Source organism: Crinia signifera, chromosome 2, assembly GCF_055691185.1.
Source record: "Crinia signifera chromosome 2, ASM5569118v1, whole genome shotgun sequence".
In the NCBI taxonomy this organism is placed as follows: domain Eukaryota; kingdom Metazoa; phylum Chordata; class Amphibia; order Anura; family Myobatrachidae; genus Crinia; species Crinia signifera.
The window spans coordinates 245,368,594-245,392,896 of NC_139218.1; the positions used below are offsets into that span (position 1 = coordinate 245,368,594).

The 24,303-nt window shown below is 43.4% G+C and overlaps 1 protein-coding gene and 1 long non-coding RNA gene across 6 annotated transcripts in view; one reads left to right on the plus strand and one right to left on the minus strand.

The window, feature by feature from the left end:
- Window positions 1-4,657: 4,657 nt before the first annotated feature.
- LOC146060694 (uncharacterized) lies at window positions 4,658-22,555 on the minus strand. 2 transcript variants are annotated; one of them, XR_014470466.1, is made up of 4 exons: window positions 21,938-22,555; window positions 17,257-17,392; window positions 5,470-5,641; window positions 4,658-4,825 (listed from the first exon to the last, which is right to left on the minus strand). It is a non-coding gene; the product is annotated as an uncharacterized LOC146060694 (long non-coding RNA). The 2 variants fall into 2 exon arrangements; XR_014470465.1 differs by lacking the exon at window positions 17,257-17,392 and having other exon boundaries at window positions 21,938-22,544.
- Window positions 21,982-24,303, plus strand: part of AKAP1 (A-kinase anchoring protein 1) — a 39,304-nt gene continuing 36,982 nt past the window's right edge. Inside the window, exon 1 of one of the 4 annotated variants that reach the window (XM_083174186.1) lies at window positions 21,982-22,332. Coding sequence is in view for 1 of the 4 variants with exons in the window: in XM_083174183.1 (XP_083030309.1) it covers window positions 22,489-22,634 (146 nt within the window). In the remaining 3 variants the exon portion in view is untranslated. Of the gene's footprint in view, window positions 22,333-22,473; window positions 22,635-24,303 lie in introns of those variants that run through there. The other 3 variants (XM_083174184.1, XM_083174185.1, XM_083174183.1) reach the window with 3 other exon arrangements.

Genomic DNA, 24,303 nt, shown 5'->3' on the forward strand with positions numbered 1-24,303 from the left:
CATGCTTCTGATAGGGACCACACACCTTGCAAGGATCGGGATTGTACTATTGCTCCCCAACCTCGAAGTCTGGCGTGAGAAGCCATCCATGCTGCTGAAGAACAGCTATTGCAGTCTGCAAATGCGTGGACAGGGCCTCTGGTGACTTGGCCACTAGGAGGAGGTCATCCAAGTAAGAGAATACTCTGATGCCCCCTTGACAGGCTGCAAAGACCGCTATGATTATTGTAAAAATCCTGGCGCTGTAGCCAGGCCAAATGGGAGTGTTTGGAATTGAAAATTACATGATAGGATGGCAAAATGAAGGAACTGTTTGGGTGAAGGCAGATTAGGAATATGTATCCTGTATGTCTAGAGACAATATGTAGTTCCCCAGCTCCATTGCCAACACTATTGTCCACAAGGTTTCCACGCGGAACTTTGACAAATCGTTTGAAAGATTTAAAATTTAGAATCTATAAGTCCCGTTTTATTTTGGAACCAGAAACTGGGTCGTGTAGAATCTGAACCCTTTTTGATGTTGTGGGACCAGGAGGAATTAAGCAGTTTACATAAACCTTCCTAAATAACATCCTGCTCAGACAAGCCTGCAGCACAAGCCTTAAAGGATAAGAGCTTGGGGGAATCTGCCTGTGTGCGCCCCTGTTTGGACATGTCAGAAAACACAGGGGTACACTTAATATACACAATAGGAATATGCCTGGTAGGGAATTCTAGAGTGATATCGTACAGTATGCGACTTGAGGAGTTTACCTTCTGTGACCAGAAAGGTTAAAGGTTAAGGAAATAAAGTGGACAGCAATATATATAATAGAGCTGCTAGAAGAGAAAGTAGAAATAATAGACTAGCACATCAGTCACATACAATGCGGATTAGTACAAATAACTGCAAATGCACTCCAATCAACTACTGTGCTGCTATGGGAGCAAGTAGGTTGCAAATGCTGTAAATAAAAGCTTGTCAGCAGTAGACCGTTTTTCAAGGGAGACTAATGCTGTGTACAAACGGGGGCGATAGGGGCTGAAATTGTTGGAAATATGGTCGCAGGCGACCATATTGCCAGTGATTAGAGTGCGCACCAGCGATAAATCGCTGGGTGCACGCTCCCGTTTTTAGCCCCCTTATGATCGCTGATAACCTCTGCTGCTCCCGGCAGAGGTTCCCTTACATCAGCAACCATCTCTGGTCGCTGATGAAAAGGAGAAACTGAGCAATATATTGCTAGCAATATATGGCTGAGCAATCTATCTCCGCCGTGTGTACGGGGCTTAACCCACACTCCAGGAGACCCTCTGCTGTGCGCTGAAGATGGCCGCTGGTATCTCTGAGATGGATCAGTGAAAGTGAAAGCAGCTTGAGGCTGGTAAACCAGCAGTAGATTGGCACCCAAAGCTGGGGGTGGGTCTTCAGGCTGGTGCCACCTCCCCTGTGCTGGTCTTCCCCCACTGGCACTAGTGAACCCTTTGTAAAAATGGGTGAATACACCCAGCCTGCGCTCAATGCCCCAGTGGTCTAGTGGAGTCCCTGCCGCAAGCAAGTGTCCAAGCCAGTTGTTGTTGCTGGCAGGGCCGGCAACAGAAATTGTGGGGCCCCATACATTTTTATCTCTGGGGCTCCCCACCCCATCAAACGACCAACCCTGTGCTCTATCACACTGACGTACTCTGCCACCTGGCGGTCTGCTTTCTATCACACCAATGCACTTCATGCTGCAGCCTGCGCTCTTTCACACTGTGGCTTGAGCTTTATCACACTGACGTGCACCCAAACCCCAGGGCCTTTGCTCTATCGCACGGATGCGCTCCCTCATCCTGCTCTCTCTCTCTCACACCCTGTGGCCTGAGTTTTATCACACTGACGCACACACAAACGCCATGGCCTGTGCTTTATCACACTGACATGCTCCCTCACACTGCGGACTGCGATTTATCACACTAACACAATCTGTCCCCCTGGGGCCTGCACTCTATGACACTGACATGCTCTCTCACCCTGCAGCCTGTGCTCTGACACTGAGGTGCTCTCTCACCCTGCAGCCTGTGCTATATGACACTGAGGTGCTCCCTCACCCTGCGGCCTGTGCTCTATCAAACTGACACACTCCCTCACCCTGTGCTCTATCACAATGACGTCCTCCTTCACCCTGCACTCTATCACACTAATGCGCAACCCTCATCATGCAGCCTGTACTCTGATGCTGATGCGCTCCCTCACCCCGCAGCCTGTGCTAACTAGCCCTCCATCCTGATCCTTCGCAGGCTAGTTCTGACCCTCCCCTCTAGTGCTTAACCCTCGCACCCTGTGTCTTACACCTTACCCCCCAGCAGTCTAACCCTAACCCACCCCACATATAAAAACACATACACCACTTATCCTAACCTTTGAAACATCCACAGAGTACAGGCTGGTTGGCCTGGCCTGTCTGGAACTGCAGCAATCCTCTTCTCATGCAGCAAGCTGGGCAGGAAGTAGAAGCAGCCACCTATATATTTATTTGCTCTCTGAGCAATATTTACCTGCCCCTTGTAACGCTGGCCACACTGTCCATGGATTCCGCCGTTCGGCAGTGCTAGGCACTGGATGCCACCTCTGCTGCAAGTACCCCACTTGACCCAGGTTGTGAGGGAGTTTCTGCACCAGCAGGGGTGATGGAGCTGTAGCGCTATAATTACTAGGACTGACAGCGCTACAAGTTCTTTAGTGGAAAAATAAAAAATTATAAGTAAAAATTTGAAAAAAAAAAGCTGCTGGAAATCCCTCCTGAAAAAATGGTGCACCAACTTCCTGCTGGCACCAACAAAAACTGTGGAGCTGAGCATGGAAGCAGGGTTATAGGGGAGAGGAGCCATGCATCCTGGGACATCTCAAAGCTGTGCTGATTGGTGCCACGGTCTTCTGGATCCGCCTACAACCCCAATGTCACCCTGTGAGTACCATGAAACTTGAAGAAGATTTAAATTATACTACAGCTACTAAGTGGCTATTGGCTAGCACAATTCTCAAACAATTATATATAAAATTATTATTTTTTATTCGTATACCGAATTAGCTGTTGGACACCCATTACCATGTTGGCCACATAGGCAAACGCAGGGGAGGTTTCTGGTTGCATGGAAACACCCCCCCCCCCCCCCCCTCCTCTTAGCAAGTGCCTTAAATTATGACAACAATAGCACTGGTATATAATATGATCAATAGAGCTGCGACCACATCATGCAGATTAAGGGACAGAGCAGGTCTTTGCCAGATAAGATATTATTAAAGACGGCTGCTAAAGGGGAGGGGGGGGGGGTACAATTAAGAATCCAATATTTGTAACTATTCATTCGAAATGTGATTAGGGCCCGTTGCTTTTCCAGACTTCAATCCTTTAATAGTTTTGAACACTTCTTCTGGGATGATAGTATTAATTAATGTTTCCCCTTGTGACATATTCATTTGAGGTAAATATTTGTAGACCAAAAGGCAGCTTCCCAGGAGTGACGTGTACCCATGCGGCATAACAGGGAGGACGTCCCATCTGCTGACATACTGTAGCCTTCCGTCACCAGCTTCAACTTCCAAGGACTGACCGGGGATACTAGCGGAAGTGTGTGCAAGGAGACTGGGGAGGTGGTACGGGCTGTCACCTACAGTACACAGCCACCTCCGCCCACTACTACTGAGTGATAGCAAACTGTGTATTCGTATAGGACAGCAGGTATTTTTCAGTGCGCCCCAAGACCACTGGCTCCCCCAGGCCACAGCTGGGGCTGCCACACCATAGTTACACCACTGGCCTGCCAGTACCATTGAGGGTCATTCTGTTTGGATTCAAGGTTATTATATTTATAATCCATCCATGAGGATTCTAGCATTGACTGACATTGTAATCAATTAGTTAGATTGGAAGGGAAATGCCATTGGCAAATAGATCCTCCATCTAGGACTATCTGCGATGCTTTGTGCATTGCAGATAGCCCTAGATGTAGAATCCATCATGGATCTTCATGGATGGATTATAAACCTAATAACCTTGAATCCAAACAGAATGACCCTCTATTGACCTTAGGCGCAGGATCAAGCATCAGTATCAGTGCAGGGTATACACATGGAGTGTTCCATGCTCCTTTTCAAAGCGATCTAATCAGATAAAAGGGCAAAAATTGCCCCATGTGTATGCCCCTATCCACACCGGGAGATATCTGCTTAATTTCTGTTAAGTGATTTGACTAAATTGCTTAGAAATTAAGCACAAATCGCTCAGTGTGTATGCCCATAGTGATGGTGATGCACTGCCCCATGTGTCACTATCACAGGTCTAGATCATTTAAGCATGCAGTTTATACAGTATATAATAAGATTGCTTAGCAAGAGGCTGCAAATTGCCCATGTTTTAAGAAGGGATCTGAGTGATCTACGTCCAGCCTCCTCTTATACCAACTATACTGACAGTGGCTGCAGGTGGATGCCTTTTCTGTTACTTACGCTAATGATGCTATGGCTGATCAATCTCTCACACAGATGATTTTGAAGAAGCTGCTGTGGACCTATTTTGATGGGGGCCTAAAGCTGAGGCTCCACCCACCCCATTGTTTAACCGGCCATGAGAACAAGTGTAGAATAGCATTGACAGAGTTTTATTAGAAGATCCAATGGAAACAAACAAAAATATGAGTTATCAATTGAGTACATATAAGAGATAATTTGCAATCAATTTAGTAGCAGTCACAGTCATTTTCAAAATGTTTCTTTATATTAAAGTAGTTTAGCATATAGCATTATCCAGGTCATCTTTTGGATGTTCTTCGCAGTCTGAAGAACAATATGGGGGGGGGGATATGCCTGTAAACAAAAAAAATTGCTCTCTTAATGAAAGGGAATAAATGTTAATAATTTATGTGATTTTCATGTGAATTACAAAAATATTTTATACACTTACTCCTGATGCAAAGTTTAATTGAATTTAATTTCTGAATGATATGGGCCCTACACACGTAGCGACCTGCTAAACATTCTGAACGATGCTAGATTGCTCAGCACACAGCGATGTGTCAGTGCTGTGTGCTTAGCGATCTGTCAGAGCCAGTGTTCTCTGGTGAGCTGGATATTAATCATCGGGAGATAGATATGCGCGAGACTGCGCATGGCTATGGCTTACACACACACACACACACACACACCCTATGTAGGGTCAGAAAATGCCTGTATATCGCTACATGTGTATGGCCCATTATAATCTCAAATGTTTATATATATATATATATAGTACACGTACACCCCCCCCCCACTGCGGAAGGAGTCCAAATCGGCACACGAGTAGTGAAGAAAAAATATGTGGTTTATTCCATAAGTACAAGAGTTATAACAGCGGTCCCAGGGGAACTATTTCCAAAATAATCAGGCAAGAGCCATGGTAGACAACGTTTCAGTTGTATTTAGCAACTTTTTTGAAGTCATACATATCCAAAAAACAGTGAGAGACATACCTTTATAGTACAGACCACCAATGTGCAGTGAGTCGCGGCAGCAGAGATGGAGGACGGAGATCCACCCGGCGGCCGCGCCGAATGATGACGTCACAGCGTCCCTACATCAGTGGAAGGTGCACCCTCACCATGGAAACAGATAACAAACGGCGGAGCCGTTGGACGGATGTGGCTGAAAGTAAAACAAATGTCACAAATGAATCTGCGTGTAGCGTATATAAAGCGACAATACTGAATGTACAGCATATCAAGCATAGGCAATAATAATACATTCAAGGCATATGCAGACCATAATGCAATAATGAAATGCAATACTCAATTCAAGTGATTATCTAAAGCAGGCAAAGAAGAGACATTCATTGAGACTATTGGGGGCAATGACGTTCAGTCGCTGAATCCACATTGCCTCGCACTGTAATAATTTGAAAGCACGATTGCCTCCACAAACAGAGGGCGGGACACAATCAATGATCCTATACCTTAGTGAATTAAGATGATGTGAAGCCTCTACAAAATGTTGAGCTACTGGCTGCTCGCTGATGCCAGTGCGGAGTGCCTTCCGGATGGCAGAATGGTGAGCTGCCATCCGTTCCTTAAATTTACATTCCATTTTCCCGATATAGGATAACCCACACGGGCACAGAATCTGATAAATTACGAAATTGGTATCGCAATTAACATGATGCTTAATGGAAATGGATTTCCCAGTATGTGGGTGGCAGAAAGTCTTGCCCGCTAACATAAATTGACATGTGACACAGCCACAGCGGGTACAACCCTCAGGTTTAGAGCTAAGAAAAGACATGGTATTATATTCTTTATGAAGCTTAGTTTTCACCAACCAATCGCGTAGATTCTTTCCACAGGAGTAGCATGGCATTAGTGATGTAGAGGCAAAGGGTAAACTGGAGTCTGAAGAGACAACAGGCCAGTGTCGCTTGGTAATGGTGTTAATGCCAGGGGACGTGACATAATACTGGTTAACCCATGCCAATTTCCTATTCTGCTGAGGTGGGTTGGCTTTTTTGTTAAAAAGGCTGGAGTGGTCAATGGACAGGGCTTTATCTTTTGCCTGTGCTTAAAGCTGTTGGCTGTAGCCACGGGTCCTGAACTTTTTAATCAAAATGATAATCTGGCTGATGGCAACAGTTCGATCGCTATTGATTCTTAAAATAAGGATAATTACAAATAGGGTAATCCGCGCTTAAGGCTACGCGGATGACAACTGGAATCAAGTCGAGGCAGGCTTCTATCTGTTGGCTTTTGATACAGTGTGGTTGACAATACCCCAGCATTTAAAGACACAGCAACGTCAAGAAAATGCATTTTGGTCCATAGAGAAGGTCAATTTAATAGGACAACAAGATTGATTATGCATGTCAATCATCTGGGAAAATGCTTCCAGAGTAGAGGACCAAATAATAAATACATCATCTATGTACCGCCCTAAAAATGTTATAAACTCCATTACTGTCTGGTTATTATAAAATACATCATCTTCTATAGCATACATGACGATGTTAGCACAGCTCGGAGCTGCGCTAGAACCCATAGCGCAGCCCCGAGCCTGCTGGTAAAACCTGCCACCATAAAGAAATAAATTGTTAGAACAAGTTCTAATAGTTCAACAATCACATTAATCTGCTTAATAGGGTAGTTGCTTTTCCGAATAAGGAAGCGTTTAGTGGCTTGAAGTCCAAAATCGTGAGGAATGGACGTGTACAGGCTTACAACGTCCAAACCTACAAGCCAACTGTGTTCTGGTATATTGCCACGGTCCTTCAATCTTAAAAGAAAAGTACTGGTATCAAGCAAAAAGCTTTGTTCACATTGTACAAGAGGCTGGAATCCAAAAAGATGGGTGTGGGTTGAAATAATGATTCACGTGTGGCAATGATGGGCCGGCCTGGTGGATTAACTAAGCTTTTGTGAATCTTGGGGAGGGTATAAAATAAAGGGACCAATGAAAATTCAGGAATTAAAATGTCACGCATTTCTTTGGTAATGAGTCCCACAGTAACCGCCTTAGTCAACGATGCAGCTAATGTACGACGGAATAATGGGGATGGATCCTTTGTAAGTGGCGTGTATACAGCACGATCGTTCAGTTGGGATTCTGCTTCCCTATGATAGTCACAGATATCCTGCAGTACAAGGCCACCCCCTTGTCAGCACTATGAAAAATCTGATTTTGGTTATCGGAAAGGGCTTTCAGAGCAAACCACTCATCGGGAGTGAGATTGGGATGCACCACATTGGATGGATGAACAAGATTGTCCACATCATGTACAATCATGCTGTCAATGCCTAATTTTTCCCAGCATATAATTTCCATAATTATAATTATAACCATGCCCATAACATTAATATAGTCAGGGATAAATAATCTTTATCCCATAAGCCAGGAAATATTGCATATCAAGTTACGCATTTTAGCGCATACGCCATGCTTAGTCTCTAAATGTGTGGAATCATATTAGCTATCAGATGACGGTTATTAGAATTTCATATCATGTTGCACTCATGTTACATACAAATTATAAAATCACACTATAGATTTAAAATACAGTATCAAGGGGCGTGTCTGTAGGCTATTGATAGAGTGTGATGAATGGTCTCTGGAAAGACAAAGGGATTCATCTGAGCCAGTCACAGGATACCGTAAACAAATGTGAATGAATGGATTCTCCCCTCCCCCGAGAGTTCTCTTGGAAAGCAAGAGAAAATCAAATAGAGCAATGTGTTTTTAGCAGCAGACGGAAGGAGTTATGGGACTGAATTCGCCAGGACATGTTGAGGGATAAGTATCAAATGTTTATTTACTGTGTATCAGGCATGGCTCGGAATATTGATAAGGGATAGAGCTTATTCATGAGAGTATGATTCAGGTATGGAGTGTTGAAGGTCTGAGAAGGTCAAATGATTGGAAGGTATGTGAAACGTGACTGTAAGAGATAAAGTGAGGATTGGAATCTGATATATATATGGGTATGTGTAGCTGTTATGATTTGTGAGCAAGGATATGCTTAAATTGGTAGAGATAGCTGTGTACGTTTACATGTGGACAAAGTGTAGGCCTATCGGCTGTGTGCCATGTGCTCAGCCATGTGATATCATCATGGATTGTATTGTGTTTCACAATAGCTACATATAGCAGCGGTTGGTAGATTATGGATAAACATATAGATTGGTATTTGAAAGGATAAGCTGTAGTGATTAAACTGATTTGAACATGGTGGATGCTATTACTATGTAAGCAGAATGAGGCCTGAAATCAATTGTAGACATGTGCTCAGGCCCCGGTCTGCAGTGTGTCCTTTGTGTAGGTAAACGGTTAACATTAGTGTTTGGACTGGCCCATGTGTGTCCTAGTGTGGTTGTAGAGGAGTTTTGTAGTATATTGTATGGATTCTTTGTATTCAGGTTTAGTGTGTGTTTGCTCAAAGGGACGCCTGTATTTGAACACATGTGTAAGGCTATGCGTGAGCATGTATGGACTCTTTGTATTGAAGAGTGTGAATGCTTTGTGTAATATCCAGTGAGAATATCTAGATAAACTGGCGGATAAAACCAACTTATATGTAACAAGTGTTGTTAGCATGATGCTCGGATGGTGTGTGTGTAATGGCATGTGATGTGATTATGGTATAGCTAGGCCTGGAAGTGTATAGTGCCAGTTAGGTGTTTCTGTACAGAGAAGTACATTGTAGCTTAATGATATTCAAATTGTGTATGCTGCAGGTTTAGTGTGTTTGATGAATGTGCAAGTTATATTCAGGATTGTGAGTATCGCATGATGCAGGTTAGAGGTAATTTGGAGTAAATGTTATGGGCAGAATATATGAAAGTACAGGCAGTTTATGTGTGATTGCCAGGCAGCTGTTTGAGCCTGTAGATTGTTAAGGTTCCTTTGTGTGCCATGTGGAGGAATCCAAAATGGCGGAATGCCATGCGGCATCTTGAGGCCCAGTGTTTTGTGTTACCTTTGTGGTGCATAAGGCTTGGGCTAAGATGGCTGACAATTAGTTATTATAAAATGGCTGCTGCCTCATAGCCACGCTACCCCCAGCACTGTATTCACATACATATATATATATATATATCACAGAGGTTAGCTTTATTTAAGGATGCTGGAGTAATGATCGTTATTAAGTATAATACCTGTATTGTTATATTTATTATCCATGATACAGTTTCATCTGGTTACACTTATAAATAATATTCATTGATTATAAATCTGGACATTCGCTTATTGATTGCGTGCGACATGAATAAATTAGATAGACTTTGCATATATAAATAAATGGACTTCCTTAGATGCGTGCTCGTCATGGGATATTATATACTTAAAGATATGCAATATTATGCAGATTTGAGCCAATCAGCAAGGGAGGGATCACATATAGAATAGGAATAATTATTTTAAATTTTTCGGTTTTGTTTTGGGTTTTTTCTAATGCTGATAGTCCGGGCCTGCATATGCATAATCTGTAAGATACTAATTTGAACTTTGGGACAAAAGGAAAAACATTTATTTATATTTAAATACCAAGATGCGATTCTATAAGTATATATGTTCTAATAATTTGTTTTCTCACATGCGATGTTATCCCCTTTTGATGTTTATCTTTTAAATAATAGTCAGATATGATTGGCAAGGGCTGTTTCAGGTTGAATTGTTTTAGTAAAATTTAAATTGTTTTATAAGCAGTGCAAATTTTAAATAAAATGCACATATTTTTTTATAATTGCAGCAGAAGCGGATTATAAAGGAATAATGTATAGCCATAAATTGCAGGTATTTTACTGCAGACCATCTCAACCTGAGAAAGCCATTGTATAGTTGTATGTTGCAAAGAACTCTGGGTAAAAATGCTATTTCTACTAAATAAATTTATTTTATTTTAGTATACCTTTCAACATATGGTAATGAGAATAGTAGGCAAGGTGGAAAGCATTGCCAGTGTTAAAGTGTACAGTGCTAAGAGTGTTTAATGGTAAACTTTCATTCCCATAATTGATAGGATTGAGTCATAAGTATTTTAACTTTAGAAAGATAAAAGTAGAGAGAGATAAAATACCAGTCAATAGAAAAATCAGGTACAGTTAAAAGCTAACAAATTCCAAGCAGTATGAAAGTTGAATGTTACTCTAAAGTATTAAATTTGAAACTGAAACTAATTGTTACCAAATATGATATATAACATTTTTTTTTTTTTATTCCAGGCTAAAAGACAGATTTCCCCTAAACATATAACAACACAGCACAAAGATTCTTAACTTTAAAAGTACCAGCCAGAGGGTATTTAGATGTAAATTAAGGTGTTGAGACAATAGACTTACAACCATAGCCAAAGGTAGAATTTGAATAGGGATGGCTCATTTATACTCTCCCAGCAGCAACTGAAGTTTTGAATAGGCTCAATAGACAGAATATTTCTTTTTTTCTCTGTTGTGATCTGTTACCCCAAATGCATAGGTAAATGAAAACTGGTAAGAGGTATTGTACTGTGTGGAGTTTGTACGTACCTGTTAAGAGTCAAATTGCATTTGTTTTCCCTTGTGAATTTGAGATATCTACAGTATTGTAAGAGGTGTTAAATTCATAGTGCCATATTCTTGCTAACCACAAATGTTATAGAAAGAGTGTGCTGTTTGGATTTCTTGAATAGTTAAGTTAAGTAGAAGTGCAAATATGTTTGCGAAGTATGCAAAAGAAGGCGGGACTCGGACACATGGGTGTCAACGTCTGCCGCTCAGTGAGACACTGTTTGCGTGATGGACACATGTGCTGGCGCGTGTGATTGCCTTGGTACGCTGTACAGGTAAATGCCCAATGATGGGTAGTGATAATTACAATTCAGATATATTGAGTAAGACCCCTGTTTAGTTACAAACAGGATTCTTTTATTATTGTTCGAAATTCAAGAAATTCAAATAGTATTTGATTAAATTCCTATTGATAGTCAAGGGAACACTCGTGTGACATCCAGTAGAAGAGCTGCCAACCATGGGATGTTTCTGTACAGAAATATAGATAGTAAAGTTAAGTGAATGGTACCCAGATGTGGAAATTCCTGGGTGGTGAAAAGATTGCCCTTAGCGCTAAGGATTGTGTGTTGAAATAGGACACACGGGGATACGCGACGACGTACGAGTCGACGTACCCATTTTTACTGCCCCTTCCGTGGACCTACCTATTTTGGTCTACCGGAAGGGTATAGGAGCGAAAATCGGAACTTCGAATTCCGCTGAGCTCCTCCGGTTTTTGGGGGTACAGGAAAACAAGTTTGTTGTGCCCTGGAAAAATTGGCCGCGCCTTGCAAGTTGACTAGAAGTTCGCTGCTAGTTGAAAGACTTGGTGATTGAGTATCATGCCTCGTAGCCTTCGCACCCGCTTGATTGTGGGACTGTTCTAGGACGCTGAGAAGTGAGTGTTTGGGGAGCTCTCAGACAAGTAATGCCCCACCGGTATCTACTAGCTGTGAACGTTTGTTCCTGTAATTATGGGTAATAACGGGTCACGCAGTGATAACGTGAGATTTAGGGATGGAGATGTCAGATAGACATACAGGTGAGTAATGCAGTAACTCACATATAGATAGTAGAATTTCCAGGTATTGGCAGCTTCGAACCGGATGAATTACACAATAAGAATTGAAAATATGTCTGCTCTCATCAACGCGAGGTAAGAAGAGGCATAGTGATTGTTTAAAACTGTGGTATAGGAAAATGGCAATAGGAAAAGTGATGGTACAGGTGCAATTGGACTGTTAATGCAGAATAGCAATACACCCCCCCATTCGTATATAATGAGACCAGTTATTCTAAAGTGTCTGATGTAATTGTGAAACTGACTAACCTATACCCTGTGTCAACTCCTTGTTAAGGATTAGTAAGTGTTGACGTAATATTCAAGACCGCTGTCATCTCCGAGACGAGATAAGTCGAATGTAAGGCGGAGTCAAACAGCCAGAGAGGATGCTGTTTTTCCCAAGTGGTAAGAGACGGTACGGTCGATGCCAAATTGACACAGCTGGAGAAGTAGGTATACTGGTTTCACACTGACTCAGGTAATAAGTATTAAGGTAACAAGATAAATTGAGAATGCCAAATTGTATTTGAAGGTAATTACATCCCCAGGTTAATAACTGCTGTAGGTATAGAGAAGCAGAGATGTCGCACAAATGAAGAACGGTAACTAGCAAGACTCCTAAACTTTCTTTCTCCCCTCTTAGCAAGTAGATTAAAGACTTAAGCGTAGAACATAAGACATACAGGTATAGAACACGAGGAAAGGTAGAGAACAAGATAACATGTTCTATTCAAAGGAGTACTGCATACGATCCGCCCTCGGTACCAGGGATGACGTATTGGGAAATTTGTTTTTGAAACATGCTTGTTCATTACATGACATATAGTTCCCATGACACATATGTATGTGAACACATAGATATCGGGAAGTGGTTAAAAGTTAATAGCCACCTAGTGGTGACTTGTATGTGATGTAATTGTCAGTCCAGGTTCTTAGGAATCAAGTAAGGAGAAATGGAAGGTAGTTTATATGTTCTCTCTTTGTTTGATTGTTATTGTTTGTTTTGTTGGTTCTCAGGATCAAACATATGTCGTGTAAGGTGTCTAAAGATTTGTTTTTCTGTTTGTTGTTTAGTTAAGCCGGAAAGAGCTGTGATTGGACCCGGTCAAATGTGACGCATTGGATTTGGAAACCCCTATTGCTCCTAATTGCATGGAGAGCGTATGGACCTAACATTGAAAAAGTTTCATCCCCTAGACAACGAGATATATTACAGTGTTTTTAAATGAGATTTAAAAATCTCAAGATATTGATAGTGTTAGGTCCAGACGTCAAGTAACTGATAGTCCCTAGTGATTGGACAGAGAAGAGGAAAATGTGAAATTGAATATTGGAACGGAAGCTGAATATCTCAGATTTCCTCTAGTCACATTTTTCCGAAGAAGAACGCAGATTATTTGGCTCAGACAACTGTATTTGTAATATAAGGAGTGGTATAGAGGTTAAATTGAAAGAGGTTTGGTAGTACAGGGTAGAAATATCCTTAAATAAATTAGAGCGCCACCTAGTGTCAAAAGACAGTAAGGCGAGGGTTAAACTGTAGCACTCTAGAGTGTAGAAGTTTCGCAGATGTGGGAGGCGGGATACTTTTTAACGCTTGGGAAGTTCTTTCTGTGTCTCTGCAGGGAAACAAGTCGACGACAGAACTATCGGAAGTCTACAAGTGGATCGGATGGAATACAAGAAGCCAAGAATGGTAGGGAAAATAGGTGGAAATGCAAAGATATTGATACTTCTTTTTCCTACAGATGCAATGGAGAAGGAGAGACGAGCCCAGCCGTAGACAGATGATGGTCCTCGAGATGACGACTTGGATACCGACAGATGACTGGACAGGAACCCAGCTAGAAAGCCCCAAGAGCCGACGAAATACACAAGCCAACCAAGAGAATGATGACCCCTAGACAACCCCACGTCGTGATGAGCAGAAGACCCACTAGAGACTTTTTAGCCCTTAGTTTTAATGTCAAGAGACACTAGGAATGACCCAAAAGTGCGTTAGACGGTTTTTATCCTGGGAGGTCTAGCCAGGTTTTTAATCCACTAACTGCACTAGGAGAAATGACTGTTCTCCACTCTTTCAGGAAATCTTTATAATACCCTGTTAAATTGTTTTTTGTTATGTTGTTCATCCATGTTTTCCCAGCATCCTTTGTAGGACATATGAAAGTGTTCACCCCTGTACATCCTGCGGTAGGTAACGCAACACCTATGCAGGAACACTACACCCACACATACATTCCCCAAATGTATCATTCAGTCGTGTATGTCAGGGCTGTGGCCCCACAACTATTGTGAGGTCATGGTCTGGACATGCCGGCGTTAAGTAAATGCACTCCCCCATTTATTATTAATCTAGGATTAAGCCATTGCACAAAAATGATACATCCCCTTCTTTTTACATATACACATAAATTCCACCCTTAAAAAAACTTTTTTTTTATCAATGAAAAATATTTTTATGAAAAATATTGAAATTTTATGAATTATGAAAATTAATGCGGAAATTATGCATTATTAATTTTAATGTGACAGTTTTATATACTGTCAAAGGGACGTCTGTCAATGCCTAATTTTTCCCAGCATATAATTTCCATAATTATAATTATAACCATGCCCATAACATTAATATAGTCAGGGATAAATAATCTTTATCCCATAAACCAGGAAATATTGCATATCAAGTTACGCATTTTAGCGCATACGCCATGCTTAGTCTGTAGGCTATTGATAGAGTGTGATGAATGGTCTCTGGAAAGACAAAGGGATTCACCTGAGCCAGTCACAGGATACCGTAAACAAATGTGAATGAATGGATTCTCCCCTCCCCCGAGAGTTCTCTTGGAAAGCAAGAGAAAATCAAATAGAGCAGTGTGTTTTTAGCAGCAGACGGAAGGAGTTATGGGACTGAATTCGCCAGGACATGTTGAGGGATAAGTATCAAATGTTTATTTACTGTGTATCAGGCATGGCTCGGAATATTGATAAGGGATAGAGCTTATTCATGAGAGTATGATTCAGGTATGGAGTGTTGAAGGTCTGAGAAGGTCAAATGATTGGAAGGTATGTGAAACGTGACTGTAAGAGATAAAGTGAGGATTGGAATCTGATATATATATGGGTATGTGTAGCTGTTATGATTTGTGAGCAAGGATATGCTTAAATTGGTAGAGATAGCTGTGTACGTTTACATGTGGACAAAGTGTAGGCCTATCGGCTGTGTGCCATGTGCTCAGCCATGTGATATCATCATGGATTGTATTGTGTTTCACAATAGCTACATATAGCAGCGGTTGGTAGATTATGGATAAACATATAGATTGGTATTTGAAAGGATAAGCTGTAGTGATTAAACTGATTTGAACATGGTGGATGCTATTACTATGTAAGCAGAATGAGGCCTGGAATCAATTGTAGACATGTGCTCAGGCCCCGGTCTGCAGTGTGTCCTTTGTGTAGGTAAACGGTTAACATTGGTGTTTGGACTGGCCCATGTGTGTCCTAGTGTGGTTGTAGAGGAGTTTTGTAGTATATTGTATGGATTCTTTGTATTCAGGTTTAGTGTGTGTTTGCTCAAAGGGACGCCTGTATTTGAACGCATGTGTAAGGCTATGCGTGAGCATGTATGGACTCTTTGTATTGAAGAGTGTGAATGCTTTGTGTAATATCCAGTGAGAATATCTAGATAAACTGGCGGATAAAACCAACTTATATGTAACAAGTGTTGTTAGCATGATGCTCGGATGGTGTGTGTGTAATGGCATGTGATGTGATTATGGTATAGCTAGGCCTGGAAGTGTATAGTGCCAGTTAGGTGTTTCTGTACAGAGAAGTACATTGTAGCTTAATGATATTCAAATTGTGTATGCTGCAGGTTTAGTGTGTTTGATGAATGTGCAAGTTATATTCAGGATTGTGAGTATCGCATGATGCAGGTTAGAGGTAATTTGGAGTAAATGTTATGGGCAGAATATATGAAAGTACAGGCAGTTTATGTGTGATTGCCAGGCAGCTGTTTGAGCCTGTAGATTGTTAAGGTTCCTTTGTGTGCCATGTGGAGGAATCCAAAATGGCGGAATGCCATGCGGCATCTTGAGGCCCAGTGTTTTGTGTTACCTTTGTGGTGCATAAGGCTTGGGCTAAAATGGCCGACAATTAGTTATTATAAAATGGCTGCTGCCTCATAGCCACGCCCCCCCAGCACTGTATTCACATACATATATATATATCACAGAGGTTAGCTTTATTTAAGGATGCTGGAGTAATAATCGTTATTAAGTATAATACCTGTATTGTTATATTTATTATCCATGATACAGTTTCATCTGGTTACACTTATAAATAATATTTATTGATTATAAATCTGGACATTCGCTTATTGATTGCGTGCGACATGAATAAATTAGATAGACTTTGCATATATAAATAAATGGACTTCCTTAATGCGCATAAAGGTCTTGCTAGGATTATACGAAACTGGGTCGAAAGTAGATGGAGGTTTGAACTGGAACAATTTAGATGGTATAGGCGGCATGAAGGATATATTCTGGTTCTCCTTATGTGAAAAAAAAATCTTTTAATTTGAGATTACGATGGAGATTGGAGCATTCGATGTTCCATTTGAACTGATCAAACTGCACAGTAAGAACAAAGGAAAGTCCTTTGTTCAAAAGATTTAGGGCCTTATTCTAGTCCACTCTTTCTGACAAAATCCTTCTTAGATGGACAAAACCATGTGCACTGCAGGTGGGGCAGATGTCACTTGTGCAGAGAGAATTAGATTTGGGTGGGGTTTTACTTCAAAGTGAGATCTATATTGCAGTGTAAAAATAAAGCCGCCAGTATTTACCCTGCACAAAAACAAAATAACTCACCCAAATCTAATTCTCTCTGCACATGTTACATCTGCCCCCCTGCAGTGCACATGGTTTTGTCTACGGTCTTAAAGATATGGTCATGTTCTTCAAGTTGTATATGGAGTATGAAAAATCCTATTTTTTCTCCAAAGTGTAACACATACGAGACGTGCCATAAAATTAGAAGTGAAATATAAATATGGTGTAGTAATTAATAATTAATATACGTGGTCACAGTTAAATCAATTAATGTATTTCACGTGGATAATATCCTTATAATAGCTGAACATGAACATTTACCCGCTCAAGTGGAGACCTAGCAGTGGCGGCTTGTACCTTTTGGGGGGAAGGAGACTGCCTCTGGCCGCAGCTGCCGTTGGGGTACCGCTATGCAGGCACCACCCCCAGTTGCCGCTGCGCCTCCTTCTAGTCCCCACAGAGACAGTTCCTGGTGCCTGTGCTATGATGATGCCTGCATAATACAAATGACAGGAACCTTGACTGGCGTGTGCACAGTACCGATGTAGGTACTGAGCATGCGCAATCGTGGATTTTGCTCAGCAGCCTGCAGAAAGGCGTCTCGGAGGGAGGGATCACCTCACAATGGGACTACCTTGGTGACTGGCAGGTTGGACTTCCAATAGGAAGTCACTGCCAGTCACAGTGAAACCAGTGCAGTCTCAAAAACTGCATCTGGCTTTACTACAGTGGCCGATTTTACCTGGGGGGGATGCAGCCCTGCAGCCCATAGGTAAAAACCGCCACTGAGAACTAGATGCCAACAGATAAAGCATATTGTATGATAGTTACCAAATGATGTCCCAGGTGCGCACTCTGAAGTCTTAAGTAGTCGTCCACATCAGTCAGTCATATGTGGACGTCCATAAAAGTTACAAGTGCAGCACTTGAGACTCCAGAACGTGAACCTAGGACATGGGGCCAAATTCAGACCTGATCATAGTAATTTGTTTTGGGCAAAACCCTGTGCACTGCAGGTGGGGAAAATGTAATATGTGCAGAGAAAGTTAGATTTAGAGCCACGCAGCCGCTGAAACAAAATAAAATGGATGCGTCGCTAGACTGTGCAGCCAAGGGGCTACCAGTAATTTGTGAGCGCTTTGATGTATAGGGAAGAGGTCACACAATAACAATGCAAAATTTTGCATTTGCATTGCTGAGAAGGACTTGGCATGCGGGCGGTCGTGCCCTGTGCTGGGTCCCCCTCACAGCCTACTGCCGGCAGTTGTAATGCTAAATTACAACTGAAGCTGAATAAGGGGCCAAAAAGAGTAAGGGAAAATAGGTAATCAGACAAACATAAACTTTCTACTATATGATTTAGGATATTACCTACCTCTATATCAAAACTATCCATCTGACACAAATATTAAACAAGAAATAGATTTTACTACTGTTTTATCCATATCACCAAGATCCTTATCTAGTGAAGTATATCAACTCATTTGTACAAATAGTTTTATAATAATAATAAAAGCGTATAAACTTCTATCCTTATGAGGGGAGGGGATAACTTATACCCCTTTCACACTTGCAAGATGGGTCGCAAGGCGGGTGGCGTCATCTGGAGGCTTGGCTGGGAGATGTCAGCACCTCCCAGCGGCGCATTTTCACTGAAGTGAACGGGATCTGGGTCACGCTGACCCAGAATATGCGTTCACACTCACCGCATCCCATGTCGATTCCGGAAATCCCAGAATGCTGAACACAGTATGCGGCGACAAGACCCTTTCACACTGAGCTAAATCCCGGGTTGATGCGCGTTCATGTGCAAAAACCCGGAATATTTTTGCAAGTGTGAAAGGGGTATTAGTGGTATACGGTTGCAGTAGCTAGGCTACAAAATGAGGGAGGCCACCCTCTTAGAGGTAGAATAAATGGAATAATGGAGACCTGTGCTTGATGGACGTGTGTGTGTGTGTGTGACAGTATGACACTATCAGAATCTATAGGCTACAATGGATGAAGGACAATAATGTTTTAGTGCAAAAAAACTCTTTATTGGTCACAATGCCAGTAAAGTACAAGAGAAATTGCAGAAGAAGGGAAACCATAGAAGTCTCACAAATACTGCTGCACCAAAAGGGTGTCTGCGGTCTAATTGTGTGGTGTGCTGGGTGGGAACCGTATGTTGTGGGTACCTTGCCAGCGCTTGCAAATGAGTCTGTGTCTCTTCACAATTCCCCCATCCGCGCATGCACGTGGTAAGCAGTATTAAACAGGATAACGCTGGTGTATTGGACACTCAGTGTACTGCAAATGGTTGAATGGCAAGGGCGACTGAGTCGAATGGTAAGCAAATGGTAATGTCGGGGGAAGTGGCAGGTAAAAGTCAATAACGGGTGGGTGGTGGTGCCCGGGTGGCACCAGAGGCTGGCCTCCATGACCTCTGATATCGCACCTGCACGTACCTGGGTTCCCACTGAGCTTCCTCTATGACCATCCCTCTGCGCTTCCATCCCGATTCTTCTGCCGGGTCTGCAAGCCCCTGGCAGAAGAATCGGGGTGGAAGCACCAAGGGACTGTCATAGAGGAAGCTCAGCAGGAACCCAGGTACGTGCAGGTGCGATATCAGAGGTCAGGGACGCATTTGCAGTACACTGAGTGCCCAATACACCAGCTGCATCCTGTTTAATACTGCTTACCACGTGCATGCATGGATGGGGGAATTGTGAAGAGACACAGACTCTTCACAATTAGACCACAGACACCCTTTTGGTGCAGCAGTAATTGTGAGACTTCTATCGTTTCCCTTTTTTCTGCAATTTCACTTACTTTACTGGCATTGTGACCACACTTTTTTTGCACTAAGAAATTATTGTCCTTCATCTATTGTAGCCTATAGATTCTGATAGTGTCATACTGTCACACACACACATCCATCAAGCGCAAGTCTCCATTATTCCATTTATTAAACGTATATCCGGTTGTTGATAAGCAAAGTACCGTATGTGGAACACAAACAATAGTTAAAGCCGGCTCTAGGAGATGTATGGCAACCTCTTGGCAAGATGACATTGTTTTACTTTAACAGGTAATGCCTAATGCACTATGGGCCTGATTCAGACCTAATCGCACAGCTGGGAATTTACACGGCAAGGGATCAGTTTATCCTCCGCCTGCTCCAGTGGAAACCCACCTTGCAAATAAATGTGTACGCTGTGTGAATGGATGTGCACGGCTGTACATCCGTTTGTATCTGAGTGAAAATGTCCAAAACCCATTGCAACAGGCTCACCATTGAATGATGTTTACACTGGCACAACTCATCACAACCACCGCGTAGCCCAGGACTTACTCGGTGGCTGCGATGAATACAGGCATATCCGGCCTGCTACTGACATCACACACTCTTCCCTAACAGACTTTGGCACACCTGTGTTTTCCTGATACTCCCAGAGGTTTTTCCAGCATGCAACAGTGGTTTTCTTTCCACTCCATATAAATGGTCAGTTTCTACCCCCATAAGCACACTCCCTGTCAATCACCTTGTGAACAGCCAGCAAACATAAATAGTTGCAGGAGTTAATTGCAGCATGGCCCCACACATGCATACTGCAAACTGTATGCATGCACAGTATTGATAATCGCCTGCTGTGCAAATTCACAGCCATGCGATCAGGTCTGAATAGGGCCCTACGTAATCTGTACACCACATTCTGGAAACTGTCAGAAACATGCTTTTTCTGCTGTACAATAAATTACATTTAATATGATTGGTTAACAGAACATTTGCAAAAGGACCTTCCTACTGTTTTGCTTGTTTGTAAATACCCAGTTTGTTTTATCTTGGTTTTCGACTGTAAAGCGCAGCATAATTTGCTGCACTATATAAGAACCTGTTAAGAAATAAAGCTGTGTGCAAACTGAAGGATGTTTCCCCACTCAATATTTCGGATCCTTGATACACATTTGAACACTATATTTTGCTCAGTCCTTCATTTATATACATAGAACTAGGTTACTAGCAATATTGCCCAGTAATCTGTGCAGCAGGCCTGACTAGGTGATTTTGCTAGCAACCACAGGCACACCTATGCGCCAACAAAAAAAATGTACCCTTTACCCCTGATGGCTAGACTGCTGCATATTACTTATGGCTCGTCTTGTGTGTGACTTTATTATGTATACTGTTACACATTACATGTGGTGGCTGTATAATATTTTTAAATTTTTTTGTCCAGTTTTCCCTAGAGGTGGATGATTGGAGAGATGTTAGTAGTGGCAGATGGTCAGTATGTGTGTGGGGTTTGCAGCAGTGAACGCTAAGAAGGGTGTCAAAACAGTGAACAGCCGGGATCAATATCCGGGTGCCGGACGGGATCCCAACAGTCATTTACCCGACGTCGGGATCCCGACTGTTAAAACACCGACAGATGGATTCCCGATGGCCACCGGCTATTCTCCCTCGTGGGGGTCCACGACCCCTATAGAGGGAGAATAGAATAGGTGGCAAGCGTAGTGAGCCACCGTGCCCGCAGCGTGGCCCGTAAGAGGCATTATTGCGCTCGCCATGCTGTCTGAGTCCGGCCAGTCGGGATCCCGACGTCGGGCTAATGACTGTCGGGATCCCGACTGTGGGAACCCTATACCACACCCCAATATCCCGCTTAGGATCTTATAAGGTAATACAGCTACTAAAATAATAACTACAGCTACTTATTCCAATCAACATTACCGATGCCATGTTTGCGATTCTGTTTTATGCACAAAATCATGTTGGGAGAATAGGTGCCTGTGACAGCTGTCACCGATGGGGTGAGGGCTAGTTTAAAGCCTCCCCCTGTATGGTCTGGAGTCTGGACCTCTCCGGGTATTACCCCATCCCCGGATTACACCAGGAGGCTTTTATTTATCCCTGCCTAGTGACCTCTGTCATAGGTACATACTCGGACGGACGTGGGCGAGCACTACAAGCTGCAGAATAGCACAGTTTTCTGCAGAGTTGTTTGCTACTCAAAGCACATTGCTGGGCCAGACATAACACAACCGGCCGTACCCCTCCTGCCCGCTGCCAGCCGGGGACGCCTATAAAGCACGCTGCTAGCCGCCGCTGCCGGGACAGAGGACGCGCCGCGACGCTCACTGATGTAACGCGTCCTCCAGAGGGATTCCGGCCGCCGTCTCCCCGCAGTGACGCCACACAGTGCTCCCTGTGACGTAATCATTGCCGCCGCTGCTGCTCACAGCGTGACTCACATCGGCCTGTCGCTCATTGGCCGCAGCGGGCAGAGAGGGGCTGAGATCGGCCGCCCCGCCCGCCCGCCCACCACACGGCTGCTGGAGCAGTATGTGAGCCGCCCCCTGCGCTCGGCTTAGGAGGTAAGTTGAGGCTGCTGCGCTCCGGCCGTGTCCCGGCGAGGAGGAGGAGGAGGAGGAGGAGAAGAAGAGTGAGTGAGTGCTGGAAGGGGGTCGGGGTAACGCGCCGCCGGCCGTAGGATGCGGGCTGACCGCCTGCGATCTGTGGCTGGGCACGGAGGTTGCAAGGTGCCCGTAGCGGGTGTGCTTTGCACGCGGGTAAGCCCGGGGGGTGACCTCCCTCCGCGGCGCATGTCCTTCTTGTGCGCCCACGTGTGCGCAGCCTGGACCGTGGGAGGAGGCGGCAGGACGCGGCAGCCGGGTGCTGTGATTTCAGGGGTGGGCTCCCCGCACACGTGCGTGCTGTGTATCCCTGTCACTAGTGCGCCCGGCGCCGGGTGAGTCTGCCCTGTCCTTATGCTGCTCCCGGGCGCTGGGCGGCCTGGCGGCTATAAATAGAAGTTGTCATCATTCTAGGAATGTATGTATATATAGCGCGGCCGCTGTGTGCGCCGTGCGGGGACTGAACACCCGGTGGGTAGGTGAGTGAGGCCTCCGGGTGACCTCGGTTATATGGTAGGGGGAAGCATCACACAGTGTGTGGCGTGCAAAGTGCTGTGTGTCCGCAGCCTAGCAGGGAGAGAGTGTGGCCTAGTGGCGGCCGGGGCTGCTGTGACCCCGGCGCGGTGAGGCCATGCGTATAGCAAGGGTGATGTGAGGTGCTCTCACCAAGGTCACCTAAACCCGCACCAGGTCTCCGTTTCAAAGGTCATCGCCGCCCTACCCTGTGCGTGCAGGTAGCCGGCTGCTGTATTGTGGCTGTTATGGTGCTGCCAGTGCGTGCTCATGGCTAGTTGAGGATGGACTTTTGTGGCATTTAGTAGTAGATGGGAGTGAAGGGAGTGTGGCTTCGGAGTCAGGGGAGTGTGGCACTGGGAGCCGGAGCCCCCCGAGGCTGCCGGAGATGTCAAACCCCAGCCCTTCCCACCAGTTGTCACTATGTAGCACTTGGCAGCCTGCTGGCCTTTTTCTGGTTTGTTACTCTTGAGTAACTTCTGCGCACGCTGTGTTTCTCTCTCTCTCTGGGAAGTGTGAAGTCCTGAAGGTCTATGTATGTATACTGAGTGGCCATACTATTTGCAGCATATGTATTGTCGGTTACAATTGGTTATACATTTAGGATAAAACATTTTAGTTTTAGTAGGTGCTAGTTTTGTGTGTTAGTAACTTAGATGACTGAATTCAAAATGTGTTAGCCTCCTGTATTTTTGTTTGTGATTTTTCACATTCTTCTATCAGTCACTTTTTTTTTTTTTAAAGGAAATCTTTTTATTGGTTTTGTATAAGAAACCCACTATCAGTGATATAGCATTGCATACATTTGCAATAGATCAGGGGTCGGGGAATCCTTTTTTACCCCAAAATACGTTTAGATACACCAATGTTAACACCTTGATTTGAAAGGAAGGAAATAATATAATAACTAATTATCACAGCAAAATTGAATATAGTGTGTGTGTGTGTGTGTGTGTGTGTGTGTGTATATATGTATATAGATATAGTCAAACTTTCCTTTTTCTTGTTACTTATTTATATGCGACACCACACTTTTTGTTAAAACTGCTTTCTTTTCTCATTTTTTATTTTAATGCCATGGCTAGTGTACAGTTTTGTCACTTTCAGCTGCTGCAAGGCATTCCTAGAGATTTTTTTTATTTTTTTTGGTGGAGATTACATGTTAAGCTGCGATAATGGCGGTAGGATGACTGCATCAAGTGCATACACATGTGACAAGCTGGGGCTATACTGCATTCTGCAGCATGGTCCTTGTTGACAATGTGTACATTGTCTGTACATGCAGGACATTGTTAACACTGTGCAGAAATACACATGGTTGACGATATTGAGCATACACGCTAAGCACTTATTAGAGATGATATCACTCAGAAGGGGCAAAATGATTGATGTCATTTAAAATATCACTTAGGGCCAGATGTACTAATCCTTGAAAAGTGATAAAATGGAGAGTGATAAACCACCAGCCAATCAGCTCCTACTTGCCATTTT